The sequence below is a fragment of the Hyperolius riggenbachi genome, chromosome 2, assembly GCF_040937935.1.
Source record: "Hyperolius riggenbachi isolate aHypRig1 chromosome 2, aHypRig1.pri, whole genome shotgun sequence".
Classification (NCBI taxonomy): Eukaryota; Metazoa; Chordata; class Amphibia; order Anura; family Hyperoliidae; genus Hyperolius; species Hyperolius riggenbachi.
This window is the reverse complement of record NC_090647.1, coordinates 3129849-3152123: the sequence shown is the minus strand read 5'-3', so window position 1 is coordinate 3152123 and position 22275 is coordinate 3129849. Positions and strand designations below refer to the sequence as shown.

Here is a 22275-nt window from a genome sequence, read left to right as displayed (position 1 = left end):
TAGTGTGTAATTTGTAAGTATCGTAACCTCACAGGCTCCCTTCTGGTTGGTCTGCTGCCCAAAAACCGATTGGAAGGCAATTTGCGGTCTGGCCACGAGGGGTCCTGTGACAAAGGTGGCGTTTGAAAGTCTGCAAAATGGATAAGTAGGCTAGGGTGGGGGGAGCTGTAGGGGGCGTGGGCAGCACTGAGGAGGAGGAGGGCAGTTTGTATGGTGGAATATTTGGGAATCAGGAGCGGTGAGGTACCAGGAGTACGTATTAGCCTCAGTTTTGGAGACAGGAACCACGGACTATCTGTAGCGCAGCCACGTACCGGCATTAGTGAATACCCAAGTGGAGATGTTGGCTCCAGTGCTCATGATGTACTCCACATCCAGACTTGCCTCCACGCCAGCTTTACCTGCCCCTTGCTGGCCAACCACATGGTCCACCTCCGAGCGGTGCCCAAAGTCCTTTCCGAACAGTTTCATGAATTCGGACAGGTCGGCCTGGCTGAAGTACTGTTCCAGGAACTGTGGAGAGGAGGAAACACTTCAGTAGAAGGAGGTTGTGGAGAAAGCTTCAAGCACTGTTATAGAGCGTAATAAGACACATTAATAAGACACATTATCTTAGTGTTATGTAAATCACTGGATTATTTTTCAAACAAACAAAAAAGTTTCTTCTAGAGTCATTACAAACAAATGTGGCGGTTGTCGGATGGACAGTTATACACCTGGGATCTCCATAGCATGACTCCATTAGTCCCCACACTGAAGGTTTAGGTCTTCCCACCACCTTGGACATTTCATCCTCTGGGAGGTCATTCCTTCTCCTCTTATAGGATTTCCCTCCATAAACATAGTAAGACGTCTGCAGGGGGAGAGAGGGCAGCCCTGGTAATGGGGGCAGAAGGTGTGAAGATCTCACCACTGGACTTCCCCAGGAGATAACTGTCTGTGAGGAGGTTCTGCTCATCAGCCTCCACCAAGTACTGTGGTGTCACACTATAATACGACAAGCTACCTGAGCGCAGGCCTGGGAGTTGTTGGGGTGGCTGCCGACGTCACCGGTGGTCAGGTTATATCGCTGTCGGAGGATATATGGGGTGACTCCCAGGTGAAAACCTGCTTTCACATCCGTCTTGTTCTCTGATCTCACCAAGACTTTTCTGACAGGCGGGAAGCGGTGAAGACCTCCAACTAAAGACAAAAAGTCACAAACAGAGAATGCGAGGTTCATCTAGCAACAAGAAATAGTAACCAGGGCCCATCCCCCACAGAGTAGCGCCCCACAATGGTTGACATTTTGTTACAGTCCTCCTGAAGGAGGTCTCATCTCTTCCATTCAATACTTACCAAACTCAATGTGTTGGGCGATCTCAGAGGACACAGAGTACTGAGACTCCGATCTGATCACGCTGCTCGTCCCGCGCACATAGCGGTGGAAGCGGACTCCCGGCAGAAGCACCTCCGCAGTGCTGCAAAACAGAGACCACCACCAGGGGGTGAGGATTCCGCAAATACATGGCTGGGGTAGGAAACAGTCATGTCACTGACTGTCCTCAGAGGAGCTCATAGTCTAATCCTACCACAATCATAGTCTAATATCCTACCATATTATTATTATTATTATTATGTATTTATACAGCACTGACATCTCCTGCAGCACATTACAGAGTACATAGTCATGTCACTGACTGCCCTCAGAGGAGCTCACTATCTAATCCTATCATAGTCATAGTCTAATATCCTACCATAATATTAGTATGTATTTATATAGCACTGACATCTTCTGCAGCACATTACAGAGTACATAGTCATGTCACTGACTGTCCTCAGATGAGCTCACACTCTAATCCTACCATAGTCATAGTCTATTGTCCTACCATATTATTATTATGTATTTATATAGCACCACTGACATCTCCTGCAGCACTGTAAAGGGTACAAAGTCATGTCACTGACTGTCCTCAGAGGAGCTCACAATCTAATCCTACCATAGTCATAGTGTAATGTCCTACCATATTAATATTATTATGTATTTATATAGCACTGACATCTCCTGCAGCACATTACAGAGTACATAGTCATGTCACTGACTGTCCCCAGAGGAGCTCACACTCTAATCCTACCATAGTCATAGTCTAATGTCCTACCATACTATTATTATGTATTTATATAGCACTGACATCTTCTGCAGCACTTTACAGAGTACATAGTCATGTCACTGACTGTCCTCAGAGGAGCTCACACTCTAATCCTACCATAGTCATAGTCTATTGTCCTACCATATTATTATTATGTATTTATATAGCACTGACATCTTCTGCAGCACATTACAGAGTACATACGGTAGTCATATCACTGACTGTCCTCAGAGGAGCTCACACTCTAATCCTACCATAGTCATAGTCTAATGTCCTACCATATTATTATTATGTATTTATATAGCACTGACATCCTCTGCAGCACATTACAGAGTACATAGTCATGTCACTGACTGTCCTCAGAGGAGCTCACACTCTAATCCTACCATAGTCATAGTCTAATGTCCTACCATATTATTATTATGTATTTATATAGCACTGACATCTTCTGCAGCACATTACAGAGTACATAGTCATGTCACTGACTGTCCTCAGAGGAGCTCACAGTCTAATCCTACCATAGTCATAGTCTAATGTCCTACCATATTATTATTATGTATTTATATAGCACTGACATCTTCTTCAGTACATTACAGAGTACATAGTCATAGTACATAGTCATGTCACTGACTGTCCTCAGAGGAGCTCACAATCTAATCCTACCATAGTCATAGTGTAATGTCCTACCATATTATTATTATTATGTATTTATATAGCACTGACATCTTCTGCAGCACATTACAGAGTACATAGTCATGTCACATAGAAGGGACATGGTTATATTGCAGTGTCTCTGGCTATCAGTGATTGCTGATGATTAGACAGCAGACATGGGCTGTTGGTCACATGTCAGGACATCAGCTGATCACAAGACACAAGGGGCCGGCCTCCTCAGTTATCAGTCAGGAGGGAACGCCACAGACAGCGCAGGAAGTAAAATAAGGAACTTCAGAGGCCACTGTGAGAAGCGGCTTGTGATTAGCAAGAAAGAGAGGACAGAAAGCAGAGGGTTAAAATATAAAAGTGACCATTCTCTACTGAAAGACACACTGCCCTCTATGGGGACACACCACCGTCTGTGGGGGTCACACTGCCCTCTATGGGGGTCACACAGGAGGAACTGACCTGACCGGCATCTCACACAGCCCTCTATGAGGAGGGGGGGGGGGTTCACACAGCCCTCTATGGGGGACACAGCCCTCTATGAAGGGGGGGGGGTCACACAATCATCTTTGGGGTCACACAGGAGCAACTGACCTGACCGGCATCTCACACTGCAGGAAATCGCCCGTCTGGATGCTTTCACACTGCTGGACACCATGTTCCTCCAGCCAGCTCCGCACTGTCCACAATGTGTCGGCAGATGGATGGATGAGAGCGCTGAGGGAGTCCAGTGTCAGGTACTGTCCTGCGGGGGAAGAGGACTCTGATCATTCATTGTGAGGTCTGGGGTCACAACAGTCTCCTAATGTCTATGGGGGGAGGTTGTGACTCTGCAGCTCCTTCTGCTGTCTTGAATAAGGTGGTCACCATCCATCCTGGGCCCCTATTGGGCAGTTCTCCTACCTCTGGGCTCTGACAAGTTCTGAATCGGTTCTGAAAAGATTATCTCCTCCATGGGTTTTAACTACACCCAGATCTACCTCCACACCCCTGACCTATCCACTACCACCATGGACAAGGTCTCCTCCTGCCTATCAGCCATCTCCTCCTGGATGTCCGCTAGGTTCCTGAAACTAAACCTGGACAAAACGGAATTTATGATCTTCCCACCACGGCCATCCATGAACCTCCCAGATGTGCAGGTCACTGTTAACCACACTACCATTCGCCCTTCCTCTCAAGCCCGCTGTATGGGAGTCACCCTGGACTCCGCACTCTCCTTCACTCCCCACATCCAAAACCTCACAAATTCCTGCAACACCTCCGTAACATCTACAAGATCCACCCTTTCCTGACCTCTGCCACCACCAAACTCCTCATCAATGCACTCATAATTTCCCGCCTTGACTACTGCAATACCCTTCTGTCTGGTCTCCCTATGACCCGAATAACCCCACTGCAGTCCATCATGAATGCGGCAGCCAGAATTATCCACTGCTCCCATCGCTCCACCACGGCAGATCCCCTCCTTGAATCCCTCCACTGGCTTCCTATCCAGTCCAAAATCAGGTTCAAGATATTTTGTCTGACCTACAAATCTGTCCACAAAACCTGTCCAACCTACATTTCCGATCTTACTCAGAGGTACACACCTAGCCGCTCACTCCGCTCCTCCAATGAACTTCGCCTGACCGTCCCCCGCATCACCCAGTCCCATGCATGCCTCCAGGACTTCTCAAGAGCTGCTCCAACACTATGGAACTCCCTACCTCCACCCATTAGGGCAGCCCCCTCCTTCAACATCTTCAAGAAGACCCTCAAAACTCACCTTTTCACTCTGGCCTACCACCCCTCACAATTGCTCTAAACCCACAGCTGACCTTTAGTCCCCTACCTCTCTTGTCTCTACCTCTCCCTCTAGATTGTAAGCCTTTGGGCAGGGTCCTCCTCCTTTTGTGTCCTACCTGATCTTGCACCCATGCTATGCATCTGAGTGAACCTAACTTGCCTAATCTCCATGCGCCATCCAGTGACTGACTAAGCATTTCCTTGTACTCATACTGTGCTGTGTGATCTGGTCTTTCTTGTATTCCTGTATTGTCATATTTCTGTATGTCACCCCTAAATATTGTCTGTAACCTAAATAAAATGTCCAGAGCTGCGTAATATGTTGGCGCTTTATAAATATAATAAATAGGGTGCTTGCTTACTGTCTACATACTATTCAAAGTCCAACCGAAATTTGGTAAATAAAAGCTACCCTTTATTTGGCCACATAAAACTCCATGTATTGATAACAGACAACATTTAGAGTGTGTAGGACAAACGTGGGCTCACTCTGCCGGGCACCAGCCACCCTCCTAAACTCTGATTTGAGGGTTCTGATACTGTGTGTGACAGCATAAGGGGGTTTGATGGTGGGGGAGGCTTTCATGTATATAGGGTATATAGTTATTTGTTACACTGTTCACTGGGTGTGCTTCTGACAAAGCCCTGCTCTGTGGGGCGAAACCTGTTGGGTGTTAGGTGCTGTATATTGGAGTTATTACTCACACCAGTACTGAGGACCGCAGGTTATCTATGGGAATATATACCATGAGGCATACATGCAAAAACTGCACCAGGAAATGTGGGCACAGGGCAAAGGTGTAAAATGTCTCACCCTGCTCCTTCAAAAGTCCCAACGGCGTTATTATTCCTCCAAGCCGCCATGGTCTCCGGGGAAAGACGTAACTTGGCTGTCAGAGCACTGCTGTAGCTGTAACTCACATTACGGCATATAGCGGCGCATGGTGCGCCCAAATTTCCCTTTTCCGTTTTGAGTTGTCCTGTACCATGAGATATTACTAGTTATCCCATCATGCAGCGGGACTATATTATGCTCTCATACATAGATTGAAAAAAAACCTATGTCCCATCACATTCAACCAGAAAAGTCTCCACCCTCACAAATCCAGAGGAAGGCAAAAAAACCCTTCCAAGGCTTGGACAAATTAACCTCAAACAGGAAAAGAAAAATCCTTCCCGACTCCAGAAACAATCAGATAGAAATCCTGGATTATTATAGCCATTCATTGCTGCTGGACACTTCTGTACATTTCCAGCACCTGAGGCGGGACGTGCTAGGAGGGTGCCTGGGGAATGACGGTCAGAACCATGGGCAGAGTGACCATATGAAGGGGAGGTTTTAGGTACCTGTAGGCCCTCTCCAGTTACACTCCGTACAGCGTGTGGTTTCCACGTTTCTCATCCGGAGTGTTCTCAATCCTCTACTATACACCTCTGGGCCATGATACCGTACTAGAGGGACTAACTGGTTAGCTATGTCTCTTCAGAATTTACATCTGCTTCTATGGTTCCCAACCAGACCACAGCTTAGGCTGACCATGGACTCAGCATCTGTTCTGCGGGAGGTCAGGGGAACAACTGGCATCCCCCGATATTGATCCTATCCCCAGTCTATGACAGACATTACTCTATATTAGAGCCAACTCCACCAAGAATGTGATTTAATACAACATGCTGCCCCCTCAATCACCTCTGTGCTGTGTAATAAGTAATGAAGGCTCCAGCCATCCACCTCCCCCACCCCACGCTTCTGCCAAGATCGAATGCAAACCATGTTCCGTGACCTGCCAGATACACTGTCTGTTACACTTATACCATGCACGATTATGTGACAAACGACTAATACTCATCTAGCCCGGACTAAGAATAACGAGACAACTCACCATATTGAGGCGAGTCAGGGTCTGAGACTCTCTCGACCAGCTCCTGTAACTTCCTTACATTCTGCTGCTTCAAAGCAAAGGTCAGGACAACCAGATCATTTCCAGAAACTCGTTCCACCTTCGTCCAACCGTCCGGAACCCTGCAGGACAACGATCAACGTCACTCCGCATTCACATGTTACTATACGGAGGTGATATCCCACGTCACTCCACATTCACGTGTTACTGTACTGAGGGGATATCCCACGTCACTCCACATTCATGTGTTACTATACTGAGGGGATATCCCACGTCACTCCACATTCATGTGTTACTATACTGAGGGGATATCCCACGTCACTCCACATTCATGTGTTACTATACTGAGGGGATATCCCACGTCACTCCACATTCATGTGTTACTATACTGAGGAGATATCCCACGTCACTCCACATTCATGTGTTACTATACTGAGGAGATATCCCACGTCACTCCACATTCATGTGTTACTATACTGAGGGGATATCCCACGTCACTCCACATTCATGTGTTACTATACCGAGGGGATATCCCACGTCACTCCACATTCATGTGTTACTATACTGAGGGGATATCCCACGTCACTCCACATTCATGTGTTACTATACTGAGGGGATATCCCACGTCACTCCACATTCATGTGTTACTATACTGAGGAGATATCCCACGTCACTCCACATTCACGTGTTACTATACTGAGGAGATATCCCACGTCACTCCACATTCATGTGTTACTATACTGAGGAGATATCCCACGTCACTTCACATTCATGTGTTACTATACTGAGGGGATATCCCACGTCACTCCACCTTCACGTGTTACTATACTGAGGGGATATCCCACGTCACTCCACATTCATGTGTTACTATACTGAGGGGATATCCCACGTCACTCCACATTCATGTGTTACTATACTGAGGGGATATCCCACGTCACTCCACATTCACGTGTTACTATACTGAGGGGATATCCCACATCACTCCACATTCACGTGTTACTATACTGAGGGGATATCCCACGTCACTCCACATTCATGTGTTACTATACTGAGGGGATATCCCACGTCACTCCACATTCATGTGTTACTATACTGAGGGGATATCCCACGTCACTCTACATTCACACGTTACTATACTGAGGGGATATCCCACATCACTCCACATTCACGTGTTACTATACGGAGGGGATATCCCACGTCACTCCACATTCATGTGTTACTATACTGAGGGGATATCCCACGTCACTCCACATTCATGTGTTACTGTACTGAGGATATCCCACGTCACTCCACATTCATGTGTTACTATACTGAGGGGATATCCCACGTCACTCCACATTCATGTGTTACTATACTGAGGGGATATCCCACGTCACTCCACATTCACACGTTACTATACTGAGGGGATATCCCACATCACTCCACATTGATGTGTTACTATACTGAGGGGATATCCCACGTCACTCCACATTCATGTGTTACTATACTGAGGGGATATCCCACGTCACTCCACATTCATGTGTTACTGTACTGAGGGGATAGCCCACATCACTCCACATTCACGTGTTACTGTACTGAGGGGATATCCCACGTCACTCCACATTCATGTGTTACTATACTGAGGGGATATCCCACATCACTCCACATTCATGTGTTACTATACTGAGGATATCCCACGTCACTCCACATTCATGTGTTACTATACTGAGAGGATATCCCACGTCACTCCACATTCATGTGTTACTATGCTGAGGGGATATCCCACGTCACTCCACATTCATGTGTTACTGTACTGAGGAGATATCCCACGTCACTCCACATTCATGTGTTACTATACTGAGGGGATATCCCACGTCACTCCACATTCATGTGTTACTATACTGAGGGGATATCCCACGTCACTCCACATTCATGTGTTACTATACTGAGGTGATATCCCACGTCACTCCACATTCATGTGTTACTATACTGAGGTGATATCCCACGTCACTCCACATTCATATGTAACTATACTGAGGGGATATCCCACGTCACTCCACATTCATGTGTTACTGTACTGAGGAGATATCCCACGTCACTCCACATTCATATGTAACTATACTGAGGGGATATCCCACGTCACTCCACATTCACGTGTTACTATACTGAGGGGATATCCCACGTCACTCCACATTCATGTGTTACTATACTGAGGGGATATCCCACGTCACTCCACATTCATGTGTTACTATACTGAGGATATCCCACGTCACTCCACATTCACGTGTTACCATACTGAGGATATCCCACGTCACTCCACATTCATGTGTTACTATACTGAGGATATCCCACGTCACTCCACATTCACGTGTTACTATACTGAGGATATCCCACGTCACTCCACATTCACGTGTTACTATACTGAGGGGATATCCCACGTCACTCCACATTCATGTGTTACTATACTGAGGATATCCCACGTCACTCCCCAATCATGTGTTACTATACTGAGGATATCCCACGTCACTGCACATTCATGTGTTACTATACTGAGGGGATATCCCACGTCACTCCACATTCATGTGTTACTATACTGAGGGGATATCCCACGTCACTCCACATTCATGTGTTACTATACTGAGGATATCCCACGTCACTCCACATTCATGTGTTACTATACTGAGGATATCCCACGTCACTCCACATTCACGTGTTACTATACTGAGGATATCCCACGTCACTCCACATTCATGTGTTACTATACTGAGGGGATATCCCGCGTCACTCCACATTCATGTGTTACTATACTGAGGATATCCCACGTCACTCCACATTCATGTGTTACTATACTGAGGATATCCCACGTCACTCCACATTCATGTGTTACTATACTGAGGATATCCCATGTCACTCAACATTCATGTGTTACTATACTGAGGATATCCCACGTCACTCCACATTCACGTGTTACTATACTAAGAGGATATCCCACGTCACTCCACATTCATGTGTTACTATACTGAGGATATCCCATGTCACTCAACATTCATGTGTTACTATACTGAGGTGATATCCCACGTTACTCCACATTCATATGTAACTATACTGAGGGGATATCCCACGTCACTCCACATTCATGTGTTACTATACTGAGGGGATATCCCACGTCACTCCACATTCATGTGTTACTATACTGAGGGGATATCCCACGTCACTCCACATTCATGTGTTACTGTACTGAGGATATCCCGCGTCACTCCACATTCATATGTTACTGTACTGAGGAGCTATCTCGCGTCACTCCACATTCATGTGTTACTATACTGAGGATATCCCACGTCACTCCACATTCACGTGTTACTATACTGAGGAAATCCCACGTCACTCCACATTCATGTGTTACTATACTGAGGATATCCCACGTCACTCCACATTCATGTGTTACTATACTGAGGGGATATCCCACGTCACTCCACATTCATGTGTTACTATACTGAGGATATCCCACGTCACTCCACAATCATGTGTTACTATACTGAGGATATCCCACGTCACTGCACATTCATGTGTTACTATACTGAGGGGATATCCCACGTCACTCCACATTCACACGTTACTATACTGAGGATATCCCACGTCACTCCACATTCATGTGTTACTATACTGAGGATATCCCACGTCACTCCACATTCATGTGTTACTATACTGAGGATATCCCATGTCACTCCACATTCATGTGTTACTATACTGATGGGATATCCCACGTCACTCCACATTCACGTGTTACTATACTGAGGGGATATCCCACGTCACTCCACATTCATGTGTTACTATACTGAGGGGATATCCCACGTCACTCCACATTCATGTGTTACTATACTGAGGGGATATCCCACGTCACTCCACATTCATGTGTTACTATACTGAGGAGATATCCCACGTCACTCCACATTCATGTGTTATTATACTGAGGATATCCCACGTCACTCCACATTCATGTGTTACTATACTGAGGATATCCCACGTCACTCCACATTCATGTGTTACTATACTGAGGATATCCCACGTCACTCCACATTCATGTGTTACTATACTGAGGATATCCCACGTCACTCCACATTCATGTGTTACTATACTGAGGATATCCCACGTCACTCCACATTCATGTGTTACTATACTGAGGGGATATCCCACGTCACTCCACATTCAGGTGTTACTGTACTGAGGGGATATCCCACGTCACTCCACATTCATGTGTTACTATACTGAGGGGATATCCCACGTCACTCCACATTCATGTGTTACTATACTGAGGGGATATCCCACGTCACGCCACATTCATGTGTTACTATACTGAGGGGATATCCCACGTCACTCCACATTCACGTGTTACTATACTGAGGAGATATCCCACGTCACTCCACATTCATGTGTTACTATACTGAGGATATCCCACGTCACTCCACATTCATGTGTTACTATACTGAGGGAATATCCCACGTCACGCTACATTCATGTGTTACTATACTGAGGGGATATCCCACGTCACTCCACATTCATGTGTTACTATACTGAGGGGATATCCCACGTCACTCCACATTCATGTGTTACTATACTGAGGGGATATCCCACGTCACTCCACATTCATGTGTTACTATACTGAGGATATCCCACGTCACTCCACATTCATGTGTTACTATACTGAGGGGATATCCCACGTCACTCCACATACATGTGTTACTATACTGAGGGGATATCCCACGTCACTCCACATTCATGTGTTACTATACTGAGGGGATATCCCACGTCACTCCACATTCATGTGTTACTATACTGAGGATATCCCACGTCACGCCACATTCATGTGTTACTATACTGAGGAGATATCCCACGTCACTCCGCATTCATGTGTTACTATACTGAGGGGATATCCCACGTCACTCCACATTCATGTGTCACTATACTGAGGGGATATCCCACGTCACTCCACATTCATGTGTTACTATACTGAGGATATCCCACGTCACTCCACATTCATGTGTTACTATACTGAGGATATCCCACGTCACTCCACATTCACGTGTTACTATACTGAGAGGATATCCCACGTCACTCCACATTCATGTGTTACTATACTGAGGATATCCCACGTCACTCCACATTCACGTGTTACTATACTGAGAGGATATCCCACGTCTCTCCACATTCATGTGTTACTATACTGAGGATATCCCACGTCACTCCACATTCATGTGTTACTATACTGAGGATATCCCACGTCACGCCACATTCATGTGTTACTATACTGAGGAGATATCCCACGTCACTCCGCATTCATGTGTTACTATACTGAGGGGATATCCCACGTCACTCCACATTCATGTGTTACTATACTGAGGTGATAACCCACCTCACTCCACATTCATATGTAACTATACTGAGGGGATATCCCACGTCACTCCACATTCATGTGTTACTATACTGAGGAGATATCCCACGTCACTCCACATTCATGTGTTACTGTACTGAGGGGATATCCCACGTCATTCCACATTCATGTGTTACTATACTGAGGTGATATCCCACGTCACTCCACATTCATGTGTTACTATACTGATGGGATATCCCACGTCACTCCACATTCACGTGTTACTATACTGAGAGGATATCCCACGTCACTCCACATTCATGTGTTACTATACTGAGGATATCCCACGTCACTCCACATTCATGTGTTACTATACTGAGGGGATATCCCACGTCACTCCGCATTCATGTGTTACTATACTGAGGGGATATCCCACGTCACTCCACATTCACACGTTACTATACTGAGGGGATATCCCACGTCACTCCACATTCATGTGTTACTATACTGAGGGGATATCCCACGTCACTCCACATTCATGTGTTACTATACTGAGGATATCCCACGTCACTCCACATTCATGTGTTACTATACTGATGGGATATCCCACGTCACTCCACATTCATGTGTTACTATACTGAGGGGATATCCCACGTCACTCCACATTCATGTGTTACTATACTGAGGATATCCCACGTCACTCCACATTCATGTGTTACTATACTGATGGGATATCCCACGTCACTCCACATTCATGTGTTACTATATTGAGGAGATATCCCACGTCACTCCACATTCATGTGTTACTATACTGAGGGGATATCCCACGTCACTCCACATTCATGTGTTACTGTACTGAGGGGATATCCCACGTCACTCCACATTCATGTGTTACTATACTGAGGGGATATCCCACGTCACTCCACAATCATGTGTTACTATACTGAGGATATCCCACGTCACTCCACATTCATGTGTTACTATACTGAGGATATCCCACGTCACTCCACATTCATGTGTTACTATACTGAGGGGATATCCCACGTCACTCCACAATCATGTGTTACTATACTGAGGATATCCCACGTCACTCCACATTCATGTGTTACTATACTGAGGATATCCCACGTCACTCCACATTCATGTGTTACTATACTGAGCGGATATCCCACGTCACTCCACATTCATGTGTTACTATACTGAGGGGATATCCCACGTCACTCCACATTCATGTGTTACTATACTGAGGGGATATCCTACGTCACTCCACATTCATGTGTTATTATACTGAGGATATCCCACGTCACTCCACATTCATGTGTTACTATACTGAGGTGATATCCCACGTCACTCCACATTCATGTGTTACTATACTGAGGGGATATCCCACGTCACTCCACATTCATGTGTTACTATACTGAGGGGATATCCCACGTCACTCCACATTCACGTGTTACTGTACTGAGGGGATATCCCACGTCACTCCACATTCAGGTGTTACTATACTGAGGATACCCCACGTCACTCCACATTCATGTGTTACTATACTGAGGTGATATCCCACGTCACTCCACATTCATGTGTTACTATACTGAGGGGATATCCCACATCACTCCACATTCATGTGTTACTATACTGAGGGGATATCCCACGTCACTCCACATTCAGGTGTTACTATACTGAGGATACCCCACGTCACTCCACATTCATGTGTTACTATACTGAGGTGATATCCCACTTCACTCCACATTCATGTGTTACTATACTGAGGATATCCCATGTCACTCCACATTCATGTGTTACTATACTGAGGGGATATCCCACGTCACTCCACATTCATGTGTTACTATACTGAGGGGATATCCTACGTCACTCCACATTCATGTGTTATTATACTGAGGATATCCCACGTCACTCCACATTCATGTGTTATTATACTGAGGATATCCCACGTCACTCCACATTCACGTGTTACTATACTGAGGTGATATCCCACGTCACTCCACATTCATGTGTTACTATACTGAGGGGATATCCCACATCACTCCACATTCATGTGTTACTATACTGAGGGGATATCCCACGTCACTCCACATTCAGGTGTTACTATACTGAGGATACCCCACGTCACTCCACATTCATGTGTTACTATACTGAGGTGATATCCCACTTCACTCCACATTCATGTGTTACTATACTGAGGATATCCCATGTCACTCCACATTCATGTGTTACTATACTGAGGGGATATCCCACGTCACGCCACATTCATGTGTTACTATACTGAGGGGATATCCCACGTCACTCCACATTCACGTGTTACTATACTGAGGAGATATCCCACGTCACTCCACATTCATGTGTTACTATACTGAGGATATCCCACGTCACTCCACATTCATGTGTTACTATACTGAGGGAATATCCCACGTCACGCTACATTCATGTGTTACTATACTGAGGGGATATCCCACGTCACTCCACATTCATGTGTTACTATACTGAGGGGATATCCCACGTCACTCCACATTCATGTGTTACTATACTGAGGGGATATCCCACGTCACTCCACATTCATGTGTTACTATACTGAGGATATCCCACGTCACTCCACATTCATGTGTTACTATACTGAGGGGATATCCCACGTCACTCCACATACATGTGTTACTATACTGAGGGGATATCCCACGTCACTCCACATTCATGTGTTACTATACTGAGGGGATATCCCACGTCACTCCACATTCATGTGTTACTATACTGAGGATATCCCACGTCACGCCACATTCATGTGTTACTATACTGAGGAGATATCCCACGTCACTCCGCATTCATGTGTTACTATACTGAGGGGATATCCCACGTCACTCCACATTCATGTGTCACTATACTGAGGGGATATCCCACGTCACTCCACATTCATGTGTTACTATACTGAGGATATCCCACGTCACTCCACATTCATGTGTTACTATACTGAGGATATCCCACGTCACTCCACATTCACGTGTTACTATACTGAGAGGATATCCCACGTCACTCCACATTCATGTGTTACTATACTGAGGATATCCCACGTCACTCCACATTCACGTGTTACTATACTGAGAGGATATCCCACGTCTCTCCACATTCATGTGTTACTATACTGAGGATATCCCACGTCACTCCACATTCATGTGTTACTATACTGAGGATATCCCACGTCACGCCACATTCATGTGTTACTATACTGAGGAGATATCCCACGTCACTCCGCATTCATGTGTTACTATACTGAGGGGATATCCCACGTCACTCCACATTCATGTGTTACTATACTGAGGTGATAACCCACCTCACTCCACATTCATATGTAACTATACTGAGGGGATATCCCACGTCACTCCACATTCATGTGTTACTATACTGAGGAGATATCCCACGTCACTCCACATTCATGTGTTACTGTACTGAGGGGATATCCCACGTCATTCCACATTCATGTGTTACTATACTGAGGTGATATCCCACGTCACTCCACATTCATGTGTTACTATACTGATGGGATATCCCACGTCACTCCACATTCACGTGTTACTATACTGAGAGGATATCCCACGTCACTCCACATTCATGTGTTACTATACTGAGGATATCCCACGTCACTCCACATTCATGTGTTACTATACTGAGGGGATATCCCACGTCACTCCGCATTCATGTGTTACTATACTGAGGGGATATCCCACGTCACTCCACATTCACACGTTACTATACTGAGGGGATATCCCACGTCACTCCACATTCATGTGTTACTATACTGAGGGGATATCCCACGTCACTCCACATTCATGTGTTACTATACTGAGGATATCCCACGTCACTCCACATTCATGTGTTACTATACTGATGGGATATCCCACGTCACTCCACATTCATGTGTTACTATACTGAGGGGATATCCCACGTCACTCCACATTCATGTGTTACTATACTGAGGATATCCCACGTCACTCCACATTCATGTGTTACTATACTGATGGGATATCCCACGTCACTCCACATTCATGTGTTACTATATTGAGGAGATATCCCACGTCACTCCACATTCATGTGTTACTATACTGAGGGGATATCCCACGTCACTCCACATTCATGTGTTACTGTACTGAGGGGATATCCCACGTCACTCCACATTCATGTGTTACTATACTGAGGGGATATCCCACGTCACTCCACAATCATGTGTTACTATACTGAGGATATCCCACGTCACTCCACATTCATGTGTTACTATACTGAGGATATCCCACGTCACTCCACATTCATGTGTTACTATACTGAGGGGATATCCCACGTCACTCCACAATCATGTGTTACTATACTGAGGATATCCCACGTCACTCCACATTCATGTGTTACTATACTGAGGATATCCCACGTCACTCCACATTCATGTGTTACTATACTGAGCGGATATCCCACGTCACTCCACATTCATGTGTTACTATACTGAGGGGATATCCCACGTCACTCCACATTCATGTGTTACTATACTGAGGGGATATCCTACGTCACTCCACATTCATGTGTTATTATACTGAGGATATCCCACGTCACTCCACATTCATGTGTTACTATACTGAGGTGATATCCCACGTCACTCCACATTCATGTGTTACTATACTGAGGGGATATCCCACGTCACTCCACATTCATGTGTTACTATACTGAGGGGATATCCCACGTCACTCCACATTCACGTGTTACTGTACTGAGGGGATATCCCACGTCACTCCACATTCAGGTGTTACTATACTGAGGATACCCCACGTCACTCCACATTCATGTGTTACTATACTGAGGTGATATCCCACGTCACTCCACATTCATGTGTTACTATACTGAGGGGATATCCCACATCACTCCACATTCATGTGTTACTATACTGAGGGGATATCCCACGTCACTCCACATTCAGGTGTTACTATACTGAGGATACCCCACGTCACTCCACATTCATGTGTTACTATACTGAGGTGATATCCCACTTCACTCCACATTCATGTGTTACTATACTGAGGATATCCCATGTCACTCCACATTCATGTGTTACTATACTGAGGGGATATCCCACGTCACTCCACATTCATGTGTTACTATACTGAGGGGATATCCTACGTCACTCCACATTCATGTGTTATTATACTGAGGATATCCCACGTCACTCCACATTCATGTGTTATTATACTGAGGATATCCCACGTCACTCCACATTCACGTGTTACTATACTGAGAGGATATCCCACGTCACTCCACATTCATGTGTTACTATACTGAGGGGATATCCCACGTCACTCCGCATTCATGTGTTACTATACTGAGGGGATATCCCACGTCACTCCACATTCATATGTAACTATACTGAGGGGATATCCCACGTCACTCCACATTCATGTGTTACTATACTGAGGGGATATCCCACGTCACTCCACATTCATGTGTTATTATACTGAGGTGATATCCCACGTCACTCCACATTCACGTGTTACTGTACTGAGGGGATATCCCACGTCACTCCACATTCACATGTTACTATACGGAGGTGATATCCCACGTCACTCCACATTCACGTGTTACTGTACTGAGGGGATATCCCACGTCACTCCACATTCATGTGTTACTATACTGAGGGGATATCCCACGTCACTCCACATTCATGTGTTATTATACTGAGGATATCCCACGTCACTCCACATTCATGTGTTACTATACTGAGGATATCCCACGTCACTCCACATTCATGTGTTACTATACTGAGGGGATATCCCACGTCACGCTACATTCATGTGTTACTATACTGAGGAGATATCCCACGTCACTCCACATTCATGTGTTATTATACTGAGGATATCCCACGTCACTCCACATTCACGTGTTACTATACTGAGAGGATATCCCACGTCACTCCACATTCATGTGTTACTATACTGAGGAGATATCCCACGTCACTCCACATTCATGTGTTACTATACTGAGGATATCCCACGTCACTCCACATTCATGTGTTACTATACTGAGGGGATATCCCACGTCACTCCACATTCATGTGTTACTATACTGAGGATATCCCACGTCACTCCACATTCATGTGTTACTATACTGAGGGGATATCCCACGTCACTCCACATTCATGTGTTATTATAATGAGGGGGGAGTGGATTTCCCATGTCAGTAGTCCACGTTGTCGTGCGTTTCTGTCTGATGTGTGGGGTGTTTGTTCGAGGTAAAGGGTTCCTCTTCATCCTTCTCTGCTGCACTGATGGGCAGGGGGAGGGGCTGACACAGATGAATGGGAGATGATGTCTGATTGGCTGGAACGGGTGGTAAATCTCTGCAGAAGACTTTATCCATACCTGACTCTTTGATCCGGCTCCAGGTAGACTCCTCCCCTGGAGATCCCCACCCCCGCAGCCAGGAGCAACAGGAGAACGCTGATAGAAGGAGACAAGTTGAGGAGAGAGATTAATTTACTATTATAGTCATAAGTAGAGAATTCTGAGGCAATGCAAAGTACAAAACAAACACTGGGGAGCTTCCACTCAGAACAGGCCTTCCTATGGGTGACCAAAGCAGTTGAACGCACGTGCTCAATGTCATATCCAGAGGTGGTCTTCTGCAGATAGAGGTATGAGTGCCATAGAGGTTCGGGATTGGGGGGAGGGGGAGTGTCAGCCTATCAGAGCTCAGACCAAACGCCACACACTGCATCTTACTGCTCTGCATGGCTGTCCTCCCAGAAGGAAGCCTCTTCTAAAGATGATGCACAAGAAAGTCCACCAACAATTGTGGCAAGCCTGTGTGGTGGCAACCAGGTGAGGAGTACTACAGGTCACTGAGGGAACCATGAATGTCAACATGTACAGAGCAAGATCCCCTCCCATCGGAAACTGGGCTGCAGGACAGTATTCCAATGTGATAATGACCCCAAACACACCTCCAACATGACTGAGGGTGAAGGTACTGGACTGGCTAAGCGCGTCTCCAGACCTGGACCCTACAGAGTATCTGAGGGGCCTCCTGGAAGCTGGAGGAGCACAAGTGGCTCGATTTACTAAAAGGCTTTGCATGTGCAAACTTGGGTGCTAAGTAGTTTGCACGTGCAAAATGGCATTTTACTGCCGTGCTAACACTTAGGGCTTGATTCACAAAGCGGTGATAACCCAGTTATCACGCCTAAAAGACTTTAGGCGTGATGACCTTTTCACCACTGAGTTATCACCGATTTTTCCTGCTCTTCGCGCGAAGTTACTGCGCGTACGCGCGTGAGAGCGCGCGCAAAGTCCCATAGGGCTTAATGGGAGCTTCGCGCGAAGCGTCGGGTGCGTACGCGCGGCAACTTCACACGAGTTTCTACTTATCATGCCTAAAGTGACTTTAGGCGTGATAAGGGCCTTTTCACCACGGTGCTAACACTTTGCACCGCTTGGTGAATCGAGCCCTTAGGGCTCGATTCACAAAGCGGTGCTAACCCAGTTAGAGACTTTAGGGGCCTGATTCACAAAGCGGTGATAACTCAGTTATCACGCCTAAAAGACTTTAGGCATGATAACCTTTGCACCACACTGGTGAAAAGCCAGTTTAGGCGTGATAAGTTTAGGTGTGATAAGTTTAGGCATGCTAAGTTTAGATAAGTGTAGATAGCGTGCAAAGTCCCGCACGCGAAGCATCGCCATTAAACTCTATGCGAAGTGCACCAGACTTTGCTAGCGCAAAACTTTTGATCAGCTGTGCACTGCGGTGCTAACGCAGTTGGCGCTTAAACTTATCATGCCTAAACTTATCATGCCTAAACGTATCACACCTAAACTTATCACACCTAAACTTATCATGCCTAAACTGAGTTTAGGCATGATAAAGGGCTTTTCACCAGGGTGCTAACTGTTAGCACCGCTTTGTGAATCAGGCCCCAAGCATCCTTTAGTGAATAAAGCACAAGGGGCCTGATTCACAAAGCGGTGCTAACAGTTAGCACCCTGGTGAAAAGCCCTTTATCACGCCTAAACTCAGTTTAGGCATGATAAGTTTAGGTGTGATAAGTTTAGGGGCTCGATTCACCAAGCGGTGCAAAGTGTTAGCACCGTGGTGAAAAGGCCCTTATCACGCCTAAAGTCACTTTAGGCATGATAAGAAGAAACTCGCGCGAAGTTGCCGCGCGTAAGTGCGCGCGCAACACCCGACGCTTCGCGCGAAGCTCCCATTAAGCCCTATGGGACTTTGCGCACGCGCTTACGCGCGGTAACTTCGCGCGAACAGCAGGAAAAATCGGTGATAACTCAGTGGTGAAAAGGTCATCACGCCTAAAGTCTTTTAGGCGTGATAACTGGGTTATCACCGCTTTGTGAATCGAGGCCTAGGTGTGATAAGTTTAGGCATGATAAGTTTAGGTGTGATAAGTTTAGGCATGCTAAGTTTAGATAAGTTTAGATCGCTTGCAAAGTCCCGCACGCAAAGCAGCGCCATTAAACTTTATACAAAGTGCACCAGTCTTTGCTAGCGTAAAACTTTTGATCAGCTGTGCACTGCGGTGCTAACGCAGTTGGCGCTTAAACTTATCACGCCTAAACTTATCACTCCTAAACTTATCATGCCTAAACTGAGTTTAGGCATGATAAAGGGCTTTTCACCAGCGTGCTAACTGTTAGCACCGCTTTGTGAATCAGGCCCGATAAGTTTAAGCACCAAGGGCTCGATTCACAAAGCGGTGCTAACCCAGTTATCACGCCTAAAAGACTTTAGGCGTGATGACCTTTTCACCACTGAGTTATCACCGCTTTTTCCTGCTCTTCGCGCGAAGTTACCGCGCGTACACGCGTACGCACGTGAGAGCGCGCGCAAAGTCCCATAGGGTTTAATGGGAGCTTCGCGCGAAGCGTCGGGTGTTTCTTCTTATCATGCCTAAAGTGAGTTTAGGCGTGATAAGGGCCTTTTCACCAGCGTGCAAACACTTTGCACCGCTTGGTGAATCAAGCCCCAACTGCGTTAGCACCGCAGTGCACAGCTGATCAAAAGTTTTGCGCCAGCAAAGTCTGGTGCACTTCGCATAGAGATTAATGGCGCTGCTTTGCGTGCGGGACTTTGCACGCTATCTACACTTATCTAAACTTAGCATGCCTAAACTTATCACACCTAGGGCTTGATTCACAAAGCAGTGCAAAGTGTTTGCACGCCAGTGAAAAGCCCCTTATCACGCCTAAACTCACTTTAGGCGTGATAAGAAGAAACTCGCGCGAAGTTACCGCGCGTACGGGCGCGCGCAGCACCCGCCGCTTCGCGCGAAGTTCCCATTAAACCCTATGGGACTTTGCGCGCGGTAACTTCGCGCGAAGAGCAGGAAAAATCGGTGATAACTCAGTGGTGAAAAGGTCATCACGCCTAAAGTCTTTTAGGCGTGATAACTGGGTTATCACCGCTTTGTGAATCAAGCCCGATAAGTTTAGGCATGATAAGTTTAGGTGTGATAAGTTTAGGCGTGATAAGTTTAGGCGTGATAAGTTTAGGCGTGATAAGTTTAGGCGTGATAAGTTTAGGCGTGATAAGTTTAGGGGCTCGATTCACCAAGCGGTGCAAAGTGTTAGCACCGTGGTGAAAAGGCCCTTATCACGCCTAAACTCAGTTTAGGCATGATAAGAAGGGCTTCGCGCGAAGTTACCGCGCGTACGTGCTTCGCGCAAAGCTCCCATTAAACCCTATGGGACTTTGCGCGCGTTCGCGCGGTAACTTCGCGCGAAGAGCAGGAAAAAGCGGTGATAACTCAGTGGTGAAAAGGTCATCACGCCTAAAGTCCTTTAGGCGTGATAACTGAGTTATCACCGCTTGGTGAATCGAGGCCTAGGTGTGATAAGTTTAGGTGTGATAAGTTTAGGCGTGATAAGTTTAGGCGTGATAAGTTTAGGCGTGATAAGTTTAGGCGTGATAAGTTTAGGCGTGATAAGTTTAAGCACCAACTGGGTTAGCACCGCAGTGCACAGCAGATCAAAAGTTTTGCGCTAGCAAAGTCTGGTGCACTTCGCATAGAGTTTAATGGCGCTGCTTTGCGTGGGGGACTTTGGGCTCGATTCACCAAGCGGTGCTAACCCAGTTATCACGCCTAAAGGACTTTAGGCGTGATGACCTCTTCACCACTGAGTTAGCACCGTTTTTGCCTGCACTTCGCGCGAAGTTATCGCGCGCAAAGTTTTGCGCGCGCACCCGCACAGGCGCGCGCGCAAAGTCCCATAGGGTTTAATGGGCGCATCGCGCGAAGTGCGGGGCGCTTCGCGCGCACGCACGCGGGAGCGCGCGCAAAACTTTACGCGCGGAAACTTCGCGCGAAGCCCTTCTTATCATGCCTAAAGTGACTTTAGGCGTGAAGAGGGCCTTTTCACCACGGTGCTAACACTTTGCACCGCTTGGTGAATCG

The 22275-nt window shown here is 46.3% G+C and overlaps 1 protein-coding gene across 1 annotated transcript in view; it reads right to left on the bottom strand.

The window, feature by feature from the left end:
* TPP1 (tripeptidyl peptidase 1) overlaps window positions 1-22275 on the bottom strand; it is a 57175-nt gene that overhangs the window by 21402 nt on the left and 13498 nt on the right. Inside the window, exons 2-7 of the mRNA XM_068266452.1 lie at window positions 18230-18307; window positions 6464-6603; window positions 3387-3537; window positions 1339-1460; window positions 1007-1182; window positions 315-513 (exon numbers count right to left, since the gene is read on the bottom strand). Coding sequence (XP_068122553.1) covers window positions 315-513; window positions 1007-1182; window positions 1339-1460; window positions 3387-3537; window positions 6464-6603; window positions 18230-18307 — 866 coding nt within the window. The remainder of the gene's footprint in view (window positions 1-314; window positions 514-1006; window positions 1183-1338; window positions 1461-3386; window positions 3538-6463; window positions 6604-18229; window positions 18308-22275) is intronic.